The sequence below is a fragment of the Lethenteron reissneri genome, chromosome 13 (genome assembly GCF_015708825.2).
Source record: "Lethenteron reissneri isolate LAM-NWPU_2019-01 chromosome 13, ASM1570882v1, whole genome shotgun sequence".
NCBI classification, from domain to species: domain Eukaryota; kingdom Metazoa; phylum Chordata; class Hyperoartia; order Petromyzontiformes; family Petromyzontidae; genus Lethenteron; species Lethenteron reissneri.
In genome coordinates this window covers 4759053-4776537 of record NC_083791.1, presented here as the reverse complement: position 1 = coordinate 4776537, position 17485 = coordinate 4759053, and the positions used below count along the sequence as shown (strand labels likewise).

General features: G+C 46.8%; 1 protein-coding gene across 1 annotated transcript in view; it reads right to left on the bottom strand.

Annotated features, from left to right (window-relative positions):
* Window positions 1-17485, bottom strand: part of LOC133342020 (ATP-sensitive inward rectifier potassium channel 10-like) — a 50435-nt gene that overhangs the window by 12911 nt on the left and 20039 nt on the right. Inside the window, 1 exon segment of the mRNA XM_061550887.1 lies at window positions 1-139. Within this exon segment, the coding sequence (XP_061406871.1) occupies window positions 1-111 (111 nt within the window). The 5' untranslated portion in view covers window positions 112-139.

Genomic DNA, 17485 nt, shown 5'->3' with positions numbered 1-17485 from the left:
CCGGCCGTCCTTGGTCACAACCCTACGGAAGCGGCGTTGGACCAGGGTGCTGTTCTCGTCCATCTTTGACTTCACCCCGTACGAGGACTTGCCCTCCGAGTCGGATTCCATTCTCCTGCCCCAGCGGCGCTTGCGATGCCTGCGGCGACACACAGACACACGCAGCCCCGGGTTGAGCGTTGGGATCACCTCTGCCACAATTTGCCGTGCGCGCTATTGCCCGAGCCCCATGATGTCGGAGGCTGTGTGCACGCTTTATTGACACGGACGTCTGGGACGGGATTTCTTTGACACTGTTCTTGATTTGTATTTAAGAACTGATTATTGTTTATCCGGTTTGCAGTAGGGGTTTTACCATGGGATCTACGGATTAAATGCACCTTACAAATATATGCTGTTGTTATAATTATTAAATATTTTGTTATTTTTCTCTCATGTTAGTTTTACACGGTCCCTCCATCCTGCAATGTGCTGCAGCTGCCATCACTCCCAACAGCTCTGCGGACCTCGTGACCGGAGTTCAGTTTCCGTTCACGGCCAATGACAGTGGCGAATATTTGAACCGGCCTTGTGGCCACCTCTAGCCTTAAATCGCTACACCTGCTGTGGTGTATACACATCAGCACTAGGGAGACAAAGGCGGGCAGGTGTGGTGTTGGTCACCCCATCCTCGCGTGCTGTTGCCGGCCTTCGTAAGTCCTCGCTAACAGCACTTGTCTGATTTAAAGCTTTCGTGACTGCAGGGATTCATCTTCTTGGTTCTTTCGGTAAAGTCATGTAGAAGGGAAGTAATACAATAATAAAAATAGAACATAATAAAATGCAATTCTCACGACGTTTCGGCCACAACGCAAGCATTTCGGACGCTGTCTTTCCGACAGCCCTGTTCTTCACCTGAGGACGGCTGCTTGTGTTGTGGCCGAAACGTCGTGAGAATTGCATTTTATTATGTTTTATTTTTATTATTTTATTTTTTCCCTTCTACGTGACTTTACCGAAAGAACCAAGAAGATGAGCACTTGCCTGTTTACGGTTACTGTATATTGTATATAAACACATGCACCTTCACAGGTACCCGTTGCTCTGCAGTTCAAAATACGGGAACACCCACTGCTATATATCTGTTGCCCACACCCATTGCCACGCACGATTGCATGTAATGGTCATTGAAATGGTAGACTCCGACCATGAGAACGCGCCTGATAATATCGACCTGGATGACACTGGAGACACCTGTGAAACCGGAGCCGATGGATCTATATAAATGCCCCCATTTGTTTACACGTTTATTCAACTAAGCATGCTGCAGTTTTACTGTCGTCATCATCGTCATCAGTCAGCCACGATCAATCTACTTCAGAACTAAAGGTATCCCCCCCCCCATGCCACTGCCACTTCTCACAATCACGTGATCTAATACGGGAGGAGATGCATTGAGGGAGGGAGCGTTAGAAGAAGGGACAGAGGATAGAGAAACCTGACATTGACAGAGGCAAAGTGAGAAATTGAGATCAACAAAACGGTGATATACGGCACAGAGAAGACAAGAAAAAGGTGGAGAGAGACGGGGCTCCATTTAAGATTACACATTTTGCTGGCTAGGACAGGATGGACGGACGGTCACAGTCCAAAGGACGTGCGGGTCGCTAGTTTATTTAAATAATTTTATGTTTTCAACTTGTCATGTGCCCGTCATTCGCTCACTCTCACAGAGAGAATGACTCCGTGGTGCGAGGAGGAACCGACAGTCAAGCAGGCGAAGGCGGCCACGTGGCGAGCCCGGCTGCAGCAACAACTGCCCAAGCTCTGCGGTCCTCTACATATAAAGGTGTTGTCGGCCAATTAACGAGTGTTTACAACGTGGGAGGAAATCGGAGCACCCAGAGAAAACCCCACGCGTGCGAAGGGGGGGGGGGGGGGCAAACACGATCCCATACGGAGAGAACAGCTGGAGTCCAGATCATTGCTTTCTCCTGGCGGGCCAGGGTGAGAACAGCCCTCAACGTCCACGGGAAGGGAGGTACTCAACATTTGTGCGATCCACCAGCCCTCGCCTCCGTCGCGCTGGATTATCGGCTGCGTGCATAGCCACCGCCGTGCGGCTAAATAAACATACAATTCCCCTTATTGCAGGGTATTGCTTGATAATTTGAATAGGCGAGTGAATTAAAAAAATACACGGAAGCAGATGCAAAGCACCCACGCATTTAGCAATTTTGGTTTTTTTACGCGTCATTTTGCACGTTCGTGTGATTTAATAATTGCTTTTTTCTAAGTCTACAGTTCATCAAGTATTTAAGAAACAGCTTTAATTTGATCAGCAAAAGTCAAATTGAAGGTGATGTTCTGTTCAAATGAGCAAAGACGCAGTGCTCGATCTCCTATTTACAGCCTTGAGCCAATTGAGGAAATTCCTCATTCCTAAGGCAGGGCTGAGGCTGTCCATAGGAAAACCACCGTTGACTGCCCCAGCAACCAGGAGTTGAGCTCGCAACCTTCCCACCGCGAGCCGCTCGCTCTACCACCGAGCCAGGCGTGGCTGGGCGATGCACTTCAGCGCAACTCATTATTTGTGCATCGCTGAACTCGTAATCATGAGCACCGAGCCTCTAGAAGTCCACTCCCCGGGTCGAGTCGCGACGCCGCGAGTTCCTCCGCGAAACAAACATCAGGCGAACGTGGCCGACGCGCCGAACAAAATAAAACTGCGCGCCGAGCGATAAAAACCCAAAAAGTCCGCACGGAAAACAACGAGGACTCGTTCTCTCCGTGACGAGGCCGCCGCCGCCACCGCACACGAGCGAGACAGAGAGGAGGGGACACTTTCTGCGAGCAGCACCAACGTCGCGACTTCGACCGAGACCGCGGGAGAATATTACCGGTGTACTCCTAGGGTGTCTTGACCGTCTCCCCCTCTCTCTCTCTCCTCCACTCAAATTTTATTCCTCCTCGATCAATAGCGAGGAGCAATTGTGTCTTGCGAGACGACCCTGGGGAGAGTAACTAAAAAAAAAAGTTTCCTTTACGACTCAGCGGTCCTGCGCTATCACCTTTGTACCCTGCACCCCAGCTGTACCACCACACTTAAGCAACGGGGACGAATGAACCTTTGGCCGCAAAGCGACGTGTTAAGTTGAACCACCCCGTGGCACATACCTCTGCACACAGCGAAACTGAAGTCGGCTTGACGCAGATTAAATATTAATCGGACAAAATGTACACTTGCGGTGCGTGTTGTTTTTATATTTCTAGGTTGTTTTAACAAAAGGGTTTAGAATGTGTAGACGGGGCAGAGTTGTAAGAGTAGAGTGACGACTGGTGACATTGGCTAACTTGCCTTGAGTAGACATTTCTCAATGTCACGATGATTATTGTCCATTGTCTATCCATTGTGTCGTCAGCTCGTGTTGATGTCACAACCTCCAATCGTACACATCTAGCTTTGTTGTCAAAGGATAAAGGTGCAGCCCTGCAATCGCTGTATCATGCCACTGCCGGCAGAACAGCCTCCACGTGAAGGCGATCCAGGGAACCCATCTAGGGGCTACTTTGGCCTGCTCTTCAACTCTGGCCAGACATCTATACGTATGTACTTTATGTTGAACTTATATTTATTTTATTTTATTATTTCCTTTCTACGTGACTTTTACCGAAAGAACCAAGAATATGAATCCCTGCAGTCACGAAAGCTTTATCAAAATTCATTTCGCATCGTACGTAGCTAACTGTGCTAATCAGAGGTGCGGGGGGAGGACAGCAAACTAAATACAATAAGCGGTTCTAAATAAATTAGTTTTCAATCGAGATTATTTAAAAGTGCACAGCACCACCAGTGGCTTCATACTATTGGAAAGAAGAGCGTTCCAGGACGGCCGCAGAAGCATGTCTGAAAGCGCGAGCGATGCAGTGACCGTCCTTAGTTCGGAAAGAGGTGGGGAGAGCACGCTTTGGTTCTTTCGGTAAAGTCATTTATTGTTCGACTTGCATCCCACTGGGATTTTTGCACACAGCATTGAGATATTCGGTGCTTTTTCTGGAAGACTTTGCTGTTTTTTTCCTGGATTTTTCTGTTTGCGCGTCGTCACTTTAAGATGTTTCTTGTTCATGTTTTTGTTTGTTGCGGTTGCACCCGATTCAAGAGCCGAATGGCTCACGGGGCTATATCCTAATAAATTAAATGACATGAAAATGAAGCGTAGAAACAGTACCCACAATTCACGACACCATACGTAGAGGAAGCGGTGGAGGGTGGTGGGTTAAGACACTTGGCACCATTGTTTCAACTGCCAGTGCAGCACAGCGAAAGGAAAACCGGCGAACTGTCGGCTACAAGTTCAGCGTGAGAAACATGCCCTTTGTGCGTTAAACAAAATCCTAAATTCATGCAAATCGCATGCAAATTACATGCGAATGTCCCTTTAGAGTTTAGACGAATGGGCTCATTGGGACGGAATAAACAGGACGGAGCATGGTCAGACGGACAATGCAAACGAGGCAGCGTTATCGAGACAACACTGCAATAATTTATTCTTGAATCTGGGACAAATGATAAAAGCACCAAGGGAGCGAATCGTTGCACGCATGATCACGACAGCAATGGCGGAGATATCACAGGACGGCGAGGCAATTCTCTGTCATGAATGACGAGGCCGTGGCAAGAATTGACCTGTTGACTTAGCTGAAAATGTTAACCAAGTGGTGCAGTTCGCTCGGCTAAAGATTAAGCAGCTACCTCAAGCGTTAAGCGACCTGGACGCACAACAGCAAGAAATGTAATAGCCTCGTAAGAATGTTGCTTACATTCAACCGGCATTTAAAAAGAGAAAAAAACTAAACACTGTAAAACATTTAAATGTCCGTCACGTGTTATTTATCCATGAGCTGCGTCTGAAACTCAGCTGCAATTGCAGAATGCCGTAACTGCGTTTTCAAATGTTTTTTTTGCGACCTCTGATTTTTTTTCGAGTCACACATTAACTCACACTTCGCCGCTAAATGGGCCCTCTGAAACGTTGGTAGTTGGACGGCTAAAAAAACATCGTGAGTGTCTGTTTACACTCACCTATAGTCTCGTGTTTAACGCGTGTCAATTAGGACATTGTCAAAGGGACTTAACAAACATGTCCAATGCTTGACACAAAATGAAGCTGAATAGTTAAAGCACCCCAGACTGGTGAAAACAACGTTTCAGCGACAATAGTTGACATTGTGAAGTTGCTATGTTTACTTATTTTAGTTTCCCTGAACCGATGTTTTGCAGCAGCATTTGTTCAAGTAGAAAACTCTGTTGGTTTAAACTTTTCTTTAAAATGTCGTCAACCTTCTGCAACCTGGGAGCTGCCTTGACACACGGCTGACGAGACACTGCATGTCGAAATCGACTGAAAAACAATGCTGCTGATATTATGCAATCCCAGAAGGCTATGCGCAGCTGATGGGTTGTTCAAGAAAAACTTTTATTTTTCACGTGGAGTGATGGATACATGAAGTTGACTTTGCCCCCTTGTTTATTCTGCGATTCAGGGTTGCAGCACCCACGCCAGTCATCAATCCGTGTCACCCTTACCAAAACGGGAAGACTTCCTCACAATTCTGGCAAATCGCCCGATGAAGCTGGTTGTAATCACCAGCGAAGCGTCCTGCTCAGATTGTAAACGTTGTGAGTCTACTCTCCAACACACACCGGTGTGCTGAACTAGTGACTAATTGGCGGGTTTTGTTTATCGCGACAAACCTTCCTAACTGCAGGAACGATTCAAGAAACTCGCACCGCTGATCGAGGTGAGCTCACCGTTGTGCCATTGAACTGAAAAGGACACACAGGCGATCCGTTGCGTGTGTTTCCCTCCTGCGCCCAACACTCTCTGGTAAAAAAAAACAATTTATTGTGCCATAAAGCAACCCTTAAACCCCCCGTGACCTAAAAATTCGAGGTAGTCAAGTCAAGATAACGTTGTATGCACCCCACAAATGCACCTCATTGTAAACCTTAACAGAAGAAAAGGTCATTGTGTCCGTGTGGCTTGGCTATCCAACAGAACAACGTTCATCTACCCCGGTTACCCTGATAAGAAGTTTGAGGGACCGTCTTGATGAGTTCAGGACACTTGTGTAACCCTTGTTGAGGCTGCGTTTTTCTTAAACGACGTGACATATCGCAATCAATAATAACGCTTTTAGTAGGTTAGATCGCAAAAAATATAAATGTGTCGTTAAAGCCACCACCGCCCAATACCGCCTCTATGTACCCGGCAGCAGCAATGGATTCATCGCGGTTAGTCGACCGGCAGTTAGCGGGCGGTGGGGTAGAATGCAGGGCATGCCCCCCCACCCCCACCACTTCTTCCAACGCGTCTGGTCATCGTGGAAGAGTAGGCCAAACACCCATCTCCAGTTCGCGAAGCCACTCCCTCCCCCCCCCACCCGACCCGATCAGAAGTGGCGCAAGCGAGGAATTGCAGGGCAGCGCCGTTTTGTTCAATAAAGTAAGACTATGCGGGGTTCCTCACTTCATTCAAGAAGCATCGAGTTTCTTACATTGACGGAAAGCTGAAGGTATGTGATCGAAGTCAATTTGGCAGAGGGGCAATTAAAACAAAGCCTTGCTACCCCCAGCTTCCTTTCTCAACAATGACGTGGACGAAGTCGAGAACAGACATTGCCGGGGAGGCTCTTGCTGCAATTTCGTGCGGCCATTCCTCGGTAAATGTGCACACTTACATTTAACACAAGGCAAACAGCGATGTGGCAGTCATTTGGTATCACGTCTGTGGCTGGATAATTAAACCGTGGGATGGTGCAGTGGTGTAATGGTTAGCCATGAGAGGTTTTAAAATCCTTTATATTAAGTTCACTTGCTTGCTTGCTTGCGCTTACGACCGTGCAAATCTTTCGGTCGTTTTTTAACCCACTCCCCGTGGTCCAATCGAGCTGACATTTTGCACACAGACTCGTTGTGCGTGACAATTTATTTTCGTGAAAATTTTCCCCCAAAATGTTACACTTTTTAGGAAAAAATAAATTATATTTAATTACCAATTGCTTAATGGTGGCAGGTAATCATCTGACCCATAGGTGGCAGCCATCTCAAGCCAGAGGATGAGAGGACTCTAGCCGCCATGCATATAAAGGATTTATAGTGAAAAACTTTGCTTTTTACGGGTTAATTTTTTTTGGGTTAGATTGCGTAAATATAAATGTGTCGTTCAAGGCACCACCAGCCGACACAGCCAATTAGTAAGGTTTGTCACGTAAACTGCACATGCCAATTCGTTTAGCATGCAATTGTAACTGTTGCGAGTTTACGCTCCAACACACCGGTTGTGCTGAACTAGTAACGAATTGGCACGTTTGATCTCCTGGTGTGGCAGTTGAAACAATTGTGCAGGTTGATAATTGTTTTTTTACCCTTTTATCTGGCAACAAAACTGACACCTTTTTTACAAGGAGTCATGTTTGCATAGACCACAATACCTGCAGTCATAATGCAAAAAAAAAACATAACTCTGATAATGTAACTTCAAGGACGGTGCATACATTATCAGAGTTATGTTTTTTGTCTGCATTATGACTGCAGGTATTGCGGTCTATGCAAACATGACTCCTTGTAAAAAAGGTGTCAGTTTTGTTGCCAGATAAAAGGGTAAAAAAACAATTATCATATTTTTTACTGGCAAATGAGGTTCCAATGGTGAATTGTGCAGGTTCCTTAAACGCAGACCCAGCAGGAGCACGAATGGGTGAGAGCAGAGCGAGTCCATCGGTGGGGTGAAGTGTGAGTACTCGCACCGCTTCCAAGATGACCGACGACTCGCGGACGAGCAAACCAAGTAACTTCTAAAGTGCACTCTATCCGAGCAACTGTTCGCAGGGCTTACACTATACGGTACCTCTAAATTATGTACTTCAAATCGAAATTTGACTAAATGCCTATACCGTACCAAACCCACGTGTATCGGAGGATAAATGCCACACAGACTAAGTAAACAATTAAAATATCACCTGGAAAAAAATATGCACTCTCCTTTGCAGTCAATCATCAAATGTGAAAAGTCACAATTGAGTCTGGCTCCTGTGTAACACGCCACCGTCAGATTTACCCCCGTGGCTACACGCCAACTCACGCAGCCGTGAATCATTCAGCGTTTAACGATGCAAACACAGAGCGCCGTTGTGTTTATGCTCCGAGACATATACATCAAAATGACTTGGTGACGTCAATCAACGAAGCTATGCCGTCCACTTGTGCAATAGCGCGTCCTGTAAAAGCGGCGGAACAATTGAAGTGCTTTGTTCACACGGCAATCGTGCTACCTGTCTGGCAATGTCACAATTCCACAGTTCTTCCCATCATATTAACAGCGATATATTCTTATGCGTACCAAAAGCATCGATCTGCTTTGGCACAATCCCATGTGACCTGTCAGGCATCGGAGATGCTTGGCTTAATTTCCCTTGCCAAAGCCTCGTTACGTCCGAGCAATTTCCCCTGCCGCTGTACGAAGCACAGATTCGCCCGAAGTTGGAATCTAGCTGCTGTCATATCTGGGGTGCAGCACCCAGTTTACACCTCACTATACTTGATCGATGTTAGCCGCAAGTGGCCTGCGCTTGATTGATGATCCGGCATTCGCCCATTCACCGCAGCCACTCCCTCATTTGGCGATCGGTGGCCTCCTTAAAAGTACTCTTAGGTTTTGTCGGTAAAGTCACGTAGGTAAAAAATAAAATAAAAAGCTAATAAAAGTAATAATGGAAATAAAATAATAAATTACGACGTTTTGGAGGCAACACAAGTCTCCTCATCAGGTGGGACCGTCACAGCTAAAATTACTGCATCAAGGGTGTTCTATTGTTATTACCACAGGGGTGTGCCGCGGTGGCTAGGAGATGTTAACTCCCTCGCCCGTTATGCAGGAGGTCGTGGGTTCGATCCCAACGCCGACGAAGCCTGTGTATTTGTAGTTTGCGTGTTCTCCCCGTGGTCGAGTGGATTGTACTCCGGGTGCTCGGGTCCCCCCCCCCTCTTTAGACTCCACGTGCCTGAAAAGTATTTGGCTGCTCTGAATTTCCACGCGATAAGCCACCTCGCTGAGCAATAATTTCGCGGCGAGGTCGCTTCTGAAAAAGATCTGTATAGCTCAGTGGGCCTTGCCTGGTAAAATGTGACGTTTTCAGTGGTTAAGTTTTAGCTTTAATAGTTAATGTCAATGCGAGCTTCGCTACGGTTCCTCCGCCCATATTGAAGCCTCTTCGTACCCAACCGACCGTTCCGTCTCATCTAGCAGGCGTTTAACCACCACACTGAAGTTCATCGTAACACACCCACTCTCTCTCCCAACTCGCCACGCGGTGGATCAAAACACTTCTCTTGACGCGCCTTCCCTCGCGCCGCTCCACTTTGGAATTCCCTCCCATCGTCTCTTTTCCAAAGATCTTATAATAATGTTGGTCAATTTTAGAAACACGCACCGACTCTCATCCGTTACGCCTTCAATAGTGCTCGCGTGGTGCTGGCACCTTTTGGGCCTGTGCTCAGCAAAGCTGATAAAAAAAACAACTGTCAATACCTTAGCACCTTACGAGGGCTTTAATCTTTGCTCTTCCAAATATTTGTTTTTAAGCAGGAGCAGCACCAGTTTTAACAAGTATAACCCGTAAAAACAAAGTTTTTCACTATAAATCCTTTATATGCGTGGCGGCTAGAGTCCTCTCGTCCTCTGGCTTGAGATGGCTGCCATCTATGGGTCAGATGATTGCATTGCACCATTAAGCAATTGGTAATTAAATATAATTTTTGTCCTAAAAAGTGCAAAATTTTAGAAACATTTTTTCACGAACATTAATTGTCACGCACAACGAGTCTGTGTGGAAAATGTCAGCTCGATTGGATCACGGGAAGAGGGTTAAAAAACGACCGAAAGATTTGCACGGTCGTAAGCAAGCAAGCGAACTTAATATAAAGGATTAAAAAATACCGCCGATTGGCCAAGCATATTTGCCATTTGCAAAATGTGACGGTTGCAAATGTTCAACTGACGTCCAGCATTGCAAGCCAGTTTATTATCGTTGAGAAACGCAGAACGCTTTAAAAAAAAAACCCATCAGTAATTATTGTAGCCTGTAGATATGAACTTTACCATCAGCTTATCCAATTCGTACATTGTCCGCCAAGCAATCCAAGCCGGGCAGTGATGTCATGGAATAACAAGTGGTAGGATATCGCAACAGCATTTGTTTTTTGCCTATTCCTCTATTTCAGTTGTGCTATCAGTGTTCTACCTCTTCTAAGACATCTAACCAGCGGGGCAGAGTAGGCCAAACACCCTATATCTAGAGGGGCCCTCAAAAGTTATCTTTATTGGAAGTCCTTCGGCTAATGTATGCAAAAAATTGCAGGGCTGCACCCTTGCCTTTTGTTTCTGTGATATCGTCATGAGAAAAATATATTCGGAACTCTTGCAGTGAGCAGTGCACCACCCTGTGTGTCGTTGCATCGCTGCTTGTGAAGTGACTACAATAGGTCCCACTTGATTCGTACCTTTCGTGCGCCCCCACCCAAAAAATGTGAAGATAATTGTATTTGTTATTCATTGCTCAGAGCTGGCATGCTCCCACATAAAGAGAAAAACAATATTGAATACGATGGCTTCTTTTGAGTGCAGTCACTGGTAATTGAGTTCTCAACTTGTTGCCCTCGAGGAGCCAGTTTAACCGATCATACACTGAATGCTTTTACCCACAATACTCAATGGTATTGCTTTTTGTATTGAACAGGGCCCCATCATTTCAATGGAGTGCTCTTGCCAATAACATTTTGTTGATCCAGCAGCATTTGTTCAACAAGCCTGAACCTGCTGATGAGACCCACAAGGTCAAAGTGAGTCCACAGTTTGCTTGCTTGAAGAATTGCTGTTTGGCAATATTGGTCTGCAGAGATCAAGGGACTGATAGACTGAAACATTCATATATACAGTGTACGTGGAAACTTAGACGGGAATTCTACTTCATACGCGCTTTTACCTATTTTTAAATCCTTTATATTAAGTTCGCTTGCTTGCTTAGGACCGTGCAAATCTTTCTGTCGTTTTTTAACCCACTTCCCGTGATCCAATCGAGCTGACATTTTCCACACAGACTCGTTGTGCGTGACAATTAATGTTCGTGAAACATTTTTCCCAAAATGTTACACTTTTTAGGACAAAAATATTATATTTAATTACCAATTGCTTAATGGTGCAATGCAATCATCTGACCCATAGGTGGCAGCCATCTCAAGCCAGAGGACGAGAGGACTCTAGCCGCCGCGCATATAAAGGATTTATAGTGAAACACTTTGTTTTTACTGGTTATACTTATAACTAAGCGTGGATGCGAGCCCACGATTCTCAGAAGGCGCTGGGGGCTCCGTCCTCTGACCCCTGACGACCTGGCTGCCTCAGCTGGCTGTAACCCAACGTGTAACCATTTGCCTCTCGTTTGGCTTAAAACTATAAGCCCCCGAAATGTGCTACTCAGGGCGCTGACAAGTCAATGTTCCCCAGTTCGAGCAAATGACAAGCATAGCTTGTGCAGGATCACTGCGGCGGGCAGCGAATGTGATATTCGCGGATTACATAACACCAGCGCCACTCTGCTGCGCCCGCGCGCGTATTATTTTGAGCGATTCGGCGCGATTCTTTATTGTTTGTTCGTTTGATAATATTTGCGCGGGCTGAGAGAAGGGCTTCATTTTCGAGGGGGGTGCACCAACCTCGCTTCGGATTTCGGGACGCAGATTTAATTGAGCGCGATTCAAATCAGCCTTGACCTCAAGAGACAATGGACGTCACTCTTCTACAGCTGATATACAACTCGCATGGCCTGGTGTGAAAGCAAACTGCATCATCATCATTAGCCATGGTCAATCCACTGCTGGATGAAGGCCTGCCCTAAGCTACTGACATTATGATTGTGCTGTTTGTTGGTGGTCGCTTTAGGCACTGTGCTCAGCAACTTTATAGATATATAAAAAACATGTTTTACTATTAGGCATTAATTTGTTAAAGACGTAAGGTATCACACGATCGTTGCCTGTTGAGGAAGTGTTTAAATCTGCACTCAACGCCCACATTTTTACCCGCACTCTTCCCGACTTTTAATTGGTGCTGGATAACTGATGAAAATCTTCAAACACGTGATCTATGTCATTCCGATTTACTTTTGTTTACGAGCGCTTCGATTCGCTTCGTGAAAAAAAAATTAGCACTTTGATCGAACGATGAACCGATTGTTAAATTAAAACGCCAGCTTATTGACCGACTGCAACCAGCACCGGTCCAGGCACTGGCCAAAAAGTCACCCAAGAGCCCCTTTTATGCAACGTCCCATTTGTCTCGCGAGGTAATAAATCATGTGTGGACAACATTACCTCAGGCACAACAGTCGCTTCACTGTTACCGTTCACCCGTATCTGACAATAACCATGACCATTTGTCGTGGGTGTTTCCTCCCCCACCCACCCTACCCCTCCTTGTCTAATCTTTCCAGTGACATTTAAGTGCAACGCTGTGGATGTTTTTTTTTTTAACGGGGGAATTAGAGAGAGAGGGAGAGAGAGAAAATAATATATTCTTTGTTAATTCAGGGCTGGGAAAAGAAATCGAAAACACGGCGAAAAGAAATGAAAGAATGAAAGAAAAGGCGCGTTCTGCTTTTCACCGGTCCACTTTCACCGCAGAAACATTGGTGAAAGCTCAGCAATCTGTAATTCTCGCCGCTCTCCATGGCGACTGGCTCCGGTGAAAAGGAAACTGGCAGCGCCGTATTAAAAAAGGGGGCCTTCATGAATGGTGCTCTCACATTGAGAGGCGGCTACAAAGCGGTGGGCGCGCGCACACACGCACGTTCTTCTCGCCTTACAGGCGCTCACGCCTATTGGGTACCACCACCCCCCCACACCCCCCACCCCCCCACCCCCCCCACACCCCCCACACCCCCCCCACACCCCCCCACCGTTCCGTTCCGCCGGTCCCCCGTAGCCTCCCCGTTCTTTCTATTGCTCTGCTGCGTTGGAATGGGGATCATTTCTGGTTTCATTTCAACGTTATCAAAAAATAAATAATTTCCTCCCAAGGAGTCTCTCTTTTGTTGCTGCTGCTGCTGCCGCCGCCACCGCCAGCAACGCCGCGTCCGCCCCGCTTTGTTATCAAACAAAAGCGAGTTGCGGGAGATGGACCAGAGCCAGGGTGGTGGCAAGAGAACGCATTGCTGCTCGCCAATGTGCCGCGAGAGGCTATCATTGATTTTTGTTCGGTAGCAGTGTCATCGTGATTGAACGTGGGTCACCTTTCTTGAACGCTGGAGTTCTGGGTGTATGCAGGGTGATATAGAAAGCCGTGGGAGGATAGGTGTCTACGACAGAGGTCACGTTTCTTATTTATTCTGGCGAGACCCCAAGGCGGACAAGTCTGTTATTGTGGCATAATCAACGGTGTGATATTACATGTCCTCGTGAAATGCGGCTGCATTTCCATGCTGTGTCAATGCAAGCTGTATTGGACGTTGTGGGAAGCGGTGATGTAACGGTTAGCATGCTGCACTGCGAACACGGTGAACCGAGTTCGATTCCCGTTCACGACGAACACCAGTGACGATTATCCGAACGGGTCCTGGGCCTCATTCCCTAGGTCGACTCAGCCTCAAATGAGTTCCTGGTGCAGTGTGTAAACCTCGCCGTTAGGGAGACAAAGGCGGCCGGGCGTGGTGTTGGTCAACCCAACCCCTCGTGTGCCGTGCCGGCCTTCATAGGTGCTCGCTCACAGCACTTGCCCAAACACTCTGTTAAAGGCTACACGGGGTGATCTTTGTCTTTGCGTTGTGCGTGTGTTTGTGTTGCATTTGTAGACGATGCTACCGTGGTACGCGGTTATCGCACTCGACTCGCGGCTAGTCGCCTCGATCACCGGGGGCGAGGCAGTTGAAGCAACGAGGGTCAGTCTCGTCTCTGTCGATCACTCGGCGTGCGCCACGGGTTTCTCGATCGGCACGAGGTGCGTGTGACCCCCCCCCCCCCCCGAAGAAGAGTCTTGAGACTCGGCGAGGCTTTCCCCGGAGTAAACACGCAGAATAATAATCATACTAATGATGAGAAGCACGCTGGCCAGACATATGCATGTATCTTCTTGGTTCTTTTGGTAAAGTAACGTAGAAGGGAAGTAATAAAATAATAAAAATAAAACATAATAAAACAATTCTCACGACGTTTCGGCCACAACGCAAGTAGCCGTCAAGGCTCCCCCTTTCTTCCCCCCTTCCAACCCAGCTTATAAACATGCTCAAAGCGCGTGTGCTGTTTCATTCAGACGCTGTCGCCTCGACAGACCTGGGTTTCACCTGAGGACGGCTACTTGCGTTGTGGCCGAAACGTCGCGATAATTGTTTTATTATGTTTTATTTTTATTATTTTATTACTTCCCTTCTACGTGACTTTACCGAAAGAACCAAGAAGATGAATCCCTGCAGTCACGAAAGCTTTAAATCGAAATTTAATATGCATGTATGTTTGACTTGCATCCCACTGGGATTTTTGCACACAGCGTTGGTGAACGGTGCTTTTTCTGCAATATGTTGCTGTCTTTCCTTGGATTTTCAGTTTGCACATAGTCACACATAGTAACTTTAAGATGTTTTCTTGTTCGTGTTTTAGTTTTTTGCTTCTTGCGGTTGCACCCGATTTAAAAGCCGAATGGCTATACGAAATAAATGAAACTGAAAAACTGTTAAACTTCTTTCGCGCCATACGTGGCCAACCTTGCTAAATCGAAGGACGCCTTGGAAGGGGAGACTTTGAAGACTCTTTTGTTGTTGTTGTTGCGACGAGTGCCACGTCACGACGCATCGCCATGGACACTTGCGAGCGGTTCCGCAACAACCCTTGGGCTGAACATCAAGAACACCGAGACCTTTGAGACGCGCGGATCGGTGCTAACGGAGGTCAACCACCGCCCCCCCCTCTACCCCTGCATTTGACGGTGGCATTCGAACAAAAAGTGTGGGTCGCCCCCCATCTACTTGTGCCGAGACTGAGGAGAGAGAGAGAACAAAACCACCACGGGGGTTTGTTTGTCGGAGCAGCGCACCGTACATTACGTCAGACGGACGGAGCAGCAAGCGCCAGGCAAGTGCTCACTTCAGCTGAGATTTGCTCTTTTGCGTTCCGGGGGGTGCGGGGGGGCGCAGTTGATCTGTGTTTTTTTTTTTCAATATTTTTTCTTTCGTTACGAGGTGGAACGAGCACAAACCGATCGCTGGTGCCCCCCGGAAGCTTGGCGACAACGTTCCGTGCCCCCCCCCCCCACTTGTTCTGTTCCGCGTCGCGGAGATAAGAAACTGATATTTGGAACGGCAAAAATTGCTCTCGATCGATGTACAAGTTCTTTAGCCGTTCAGCCGCGTCAGTTGCCAGCTGGTGAATCGATCGTTGAGGATGCGATATTGGTGGAGCGATGAGCGTAGCTCAGGTGCAGGAGCTGGATTGATGCGCGTACATATGTTGAACTTCTTTTGCACCGTACGGAGCCAACCTTGCTAATCGGACGTGCGGTGGGGGGGGGGTAATAAACTAAACACACAAAAAGCAGTGCTTAAGATATGAGTTTTCAAGAAATTAGGATTGAGGCATCACGCCACCATGAGAGATGGTGAGACAGTGTGGTGTGTGGGTAGGGGGTTCCATTCAGAATTAATAGATCTATTGACGATGCTTATTGTAGTGATTCAGCTCGTATTAACAATCTAGCATATGTATATATTTTAAACCTTGCTCTCTGAATAGCAATTGAAAATGCATTTGCCCCACCCGTGCAATTATTCGATGTTGTTTTTCTCTTCACGTGTGAGCATTCCAGCTCTGAGGACTAAACGTTATATATACATGTTTTTGTTCTCGGGGGCACACAAAAGGTACGAATCGAGCGGCCTATTGTGGTCAATTCGCACGCAGTTATGCAACGCACAGACACAAGGGCGGTGCACCGACATTCAACTCCTCTTTGACAGAGGCACGGGCTTTTTAGCTTCCACCCCACCCCTCTCTCTTCTTCTCCTCCCCAACAAAGCTTGGGTGGAAAAATCCCGCTGCTCGATGCCTCGCTTCGGCATCCAGGAGAGATTGCGGTCCGTGAGGACAACGGGCCTCGAGTCAAGTGAGCATAGCCCACACGGCGCGCATTGGGCCCACTCGGCTCACGTATTGGGCCCTCTCGGGCGCATTCCCAATGGCCAGCGTTGTTGCACATCCAGTTGCGTAAGAACGAGGGGGGGGGGGGGGGGGGCCATCCATGGACAAATAACAGCAGCGACGACGAAAATTAATCACGTCGTGTCTCAGCGATGTTTTGTTGTTGCTGTTGTTGTTGTTGTATTACACTTGATCAAAGACAAATAAAAATGTTTTTTTGTACTTCCACCGTCACATGAACTATTTCGAAAGCTTGCAGTCGGGTTTATATAAACGGTGCCAATAAAAGCAAACCGCAACTTGGTTTATTGCACTGCTGAAGAGCATAACTGCTTAAAGATCAGATTTCACATCAGTAATATTACCAATAGTGAATGGTCACTGTTGAGTATCTTTATGTTTTTGTTGCTTAGTCGACGTCAGAGTGATTTGCTGCTCAAATGAGCATTGAGGCATTGGTGCTCGTCCCCTGTTTACAGCCGTGAGCCAGTGGTGGAAATCCCTCATTCCTTTGTCGAGGGCCGGTTTCTCCAGAGGATGACCACATCGCCTACCCCACAAAGTGGTACCTATTTTATAAACCCCAGTAGGATGATGAGACGAGTCAACCCCCAACCAGGACTTGAACCCTCAACCTTGTGACTGCGAGCCACCTGCTCCACTGCCGAGCCACCGGCCCACAGGATTGTGGTTTACAAGGGACTATGTTTCTCATCGCAGACAAATGTGGATGCATGCAACACGTCAACGTTCCCAAGTATAAGGATATCAGAGTCTCTTTTCGGCAGGTGATTTTTTTCTGTGCGTATTTCTATACCAGGGGTCGGGAACCTTTTTGACTGGGAGAGCCATAAAAGCCAAATATTTCTAAATATATTTCATTGACAGCCATATAGTATTTTTTACGTATAATAAATTAAATATGTCTTACTTTTAATGCGACTTCTGGTCACGGGACCCGTGACCCGAGAAATTTTATCTTCAAAACTAATTTCTGTTTACTTTAAAATGACACGGTATTATTAAGCAATATCACAAGTATTTAAAAATCAGTTCAAAACTGATTTTATTTTTATTTTATTTTTGTTATTTTTTTCAACTCAAAATTGTCTGGGAGCCATATGCCGTCACCGGAAGAGCCATATATGGCTCGCGAGCCATAGGTTCCCGACCGCTGTTCTATACCGTTGGGGTATTTTTTGTTTCACGCAAATCGGAACTTGCAATACACAATTGTCCTTGCATAAAAATGCATGCACTGCCATA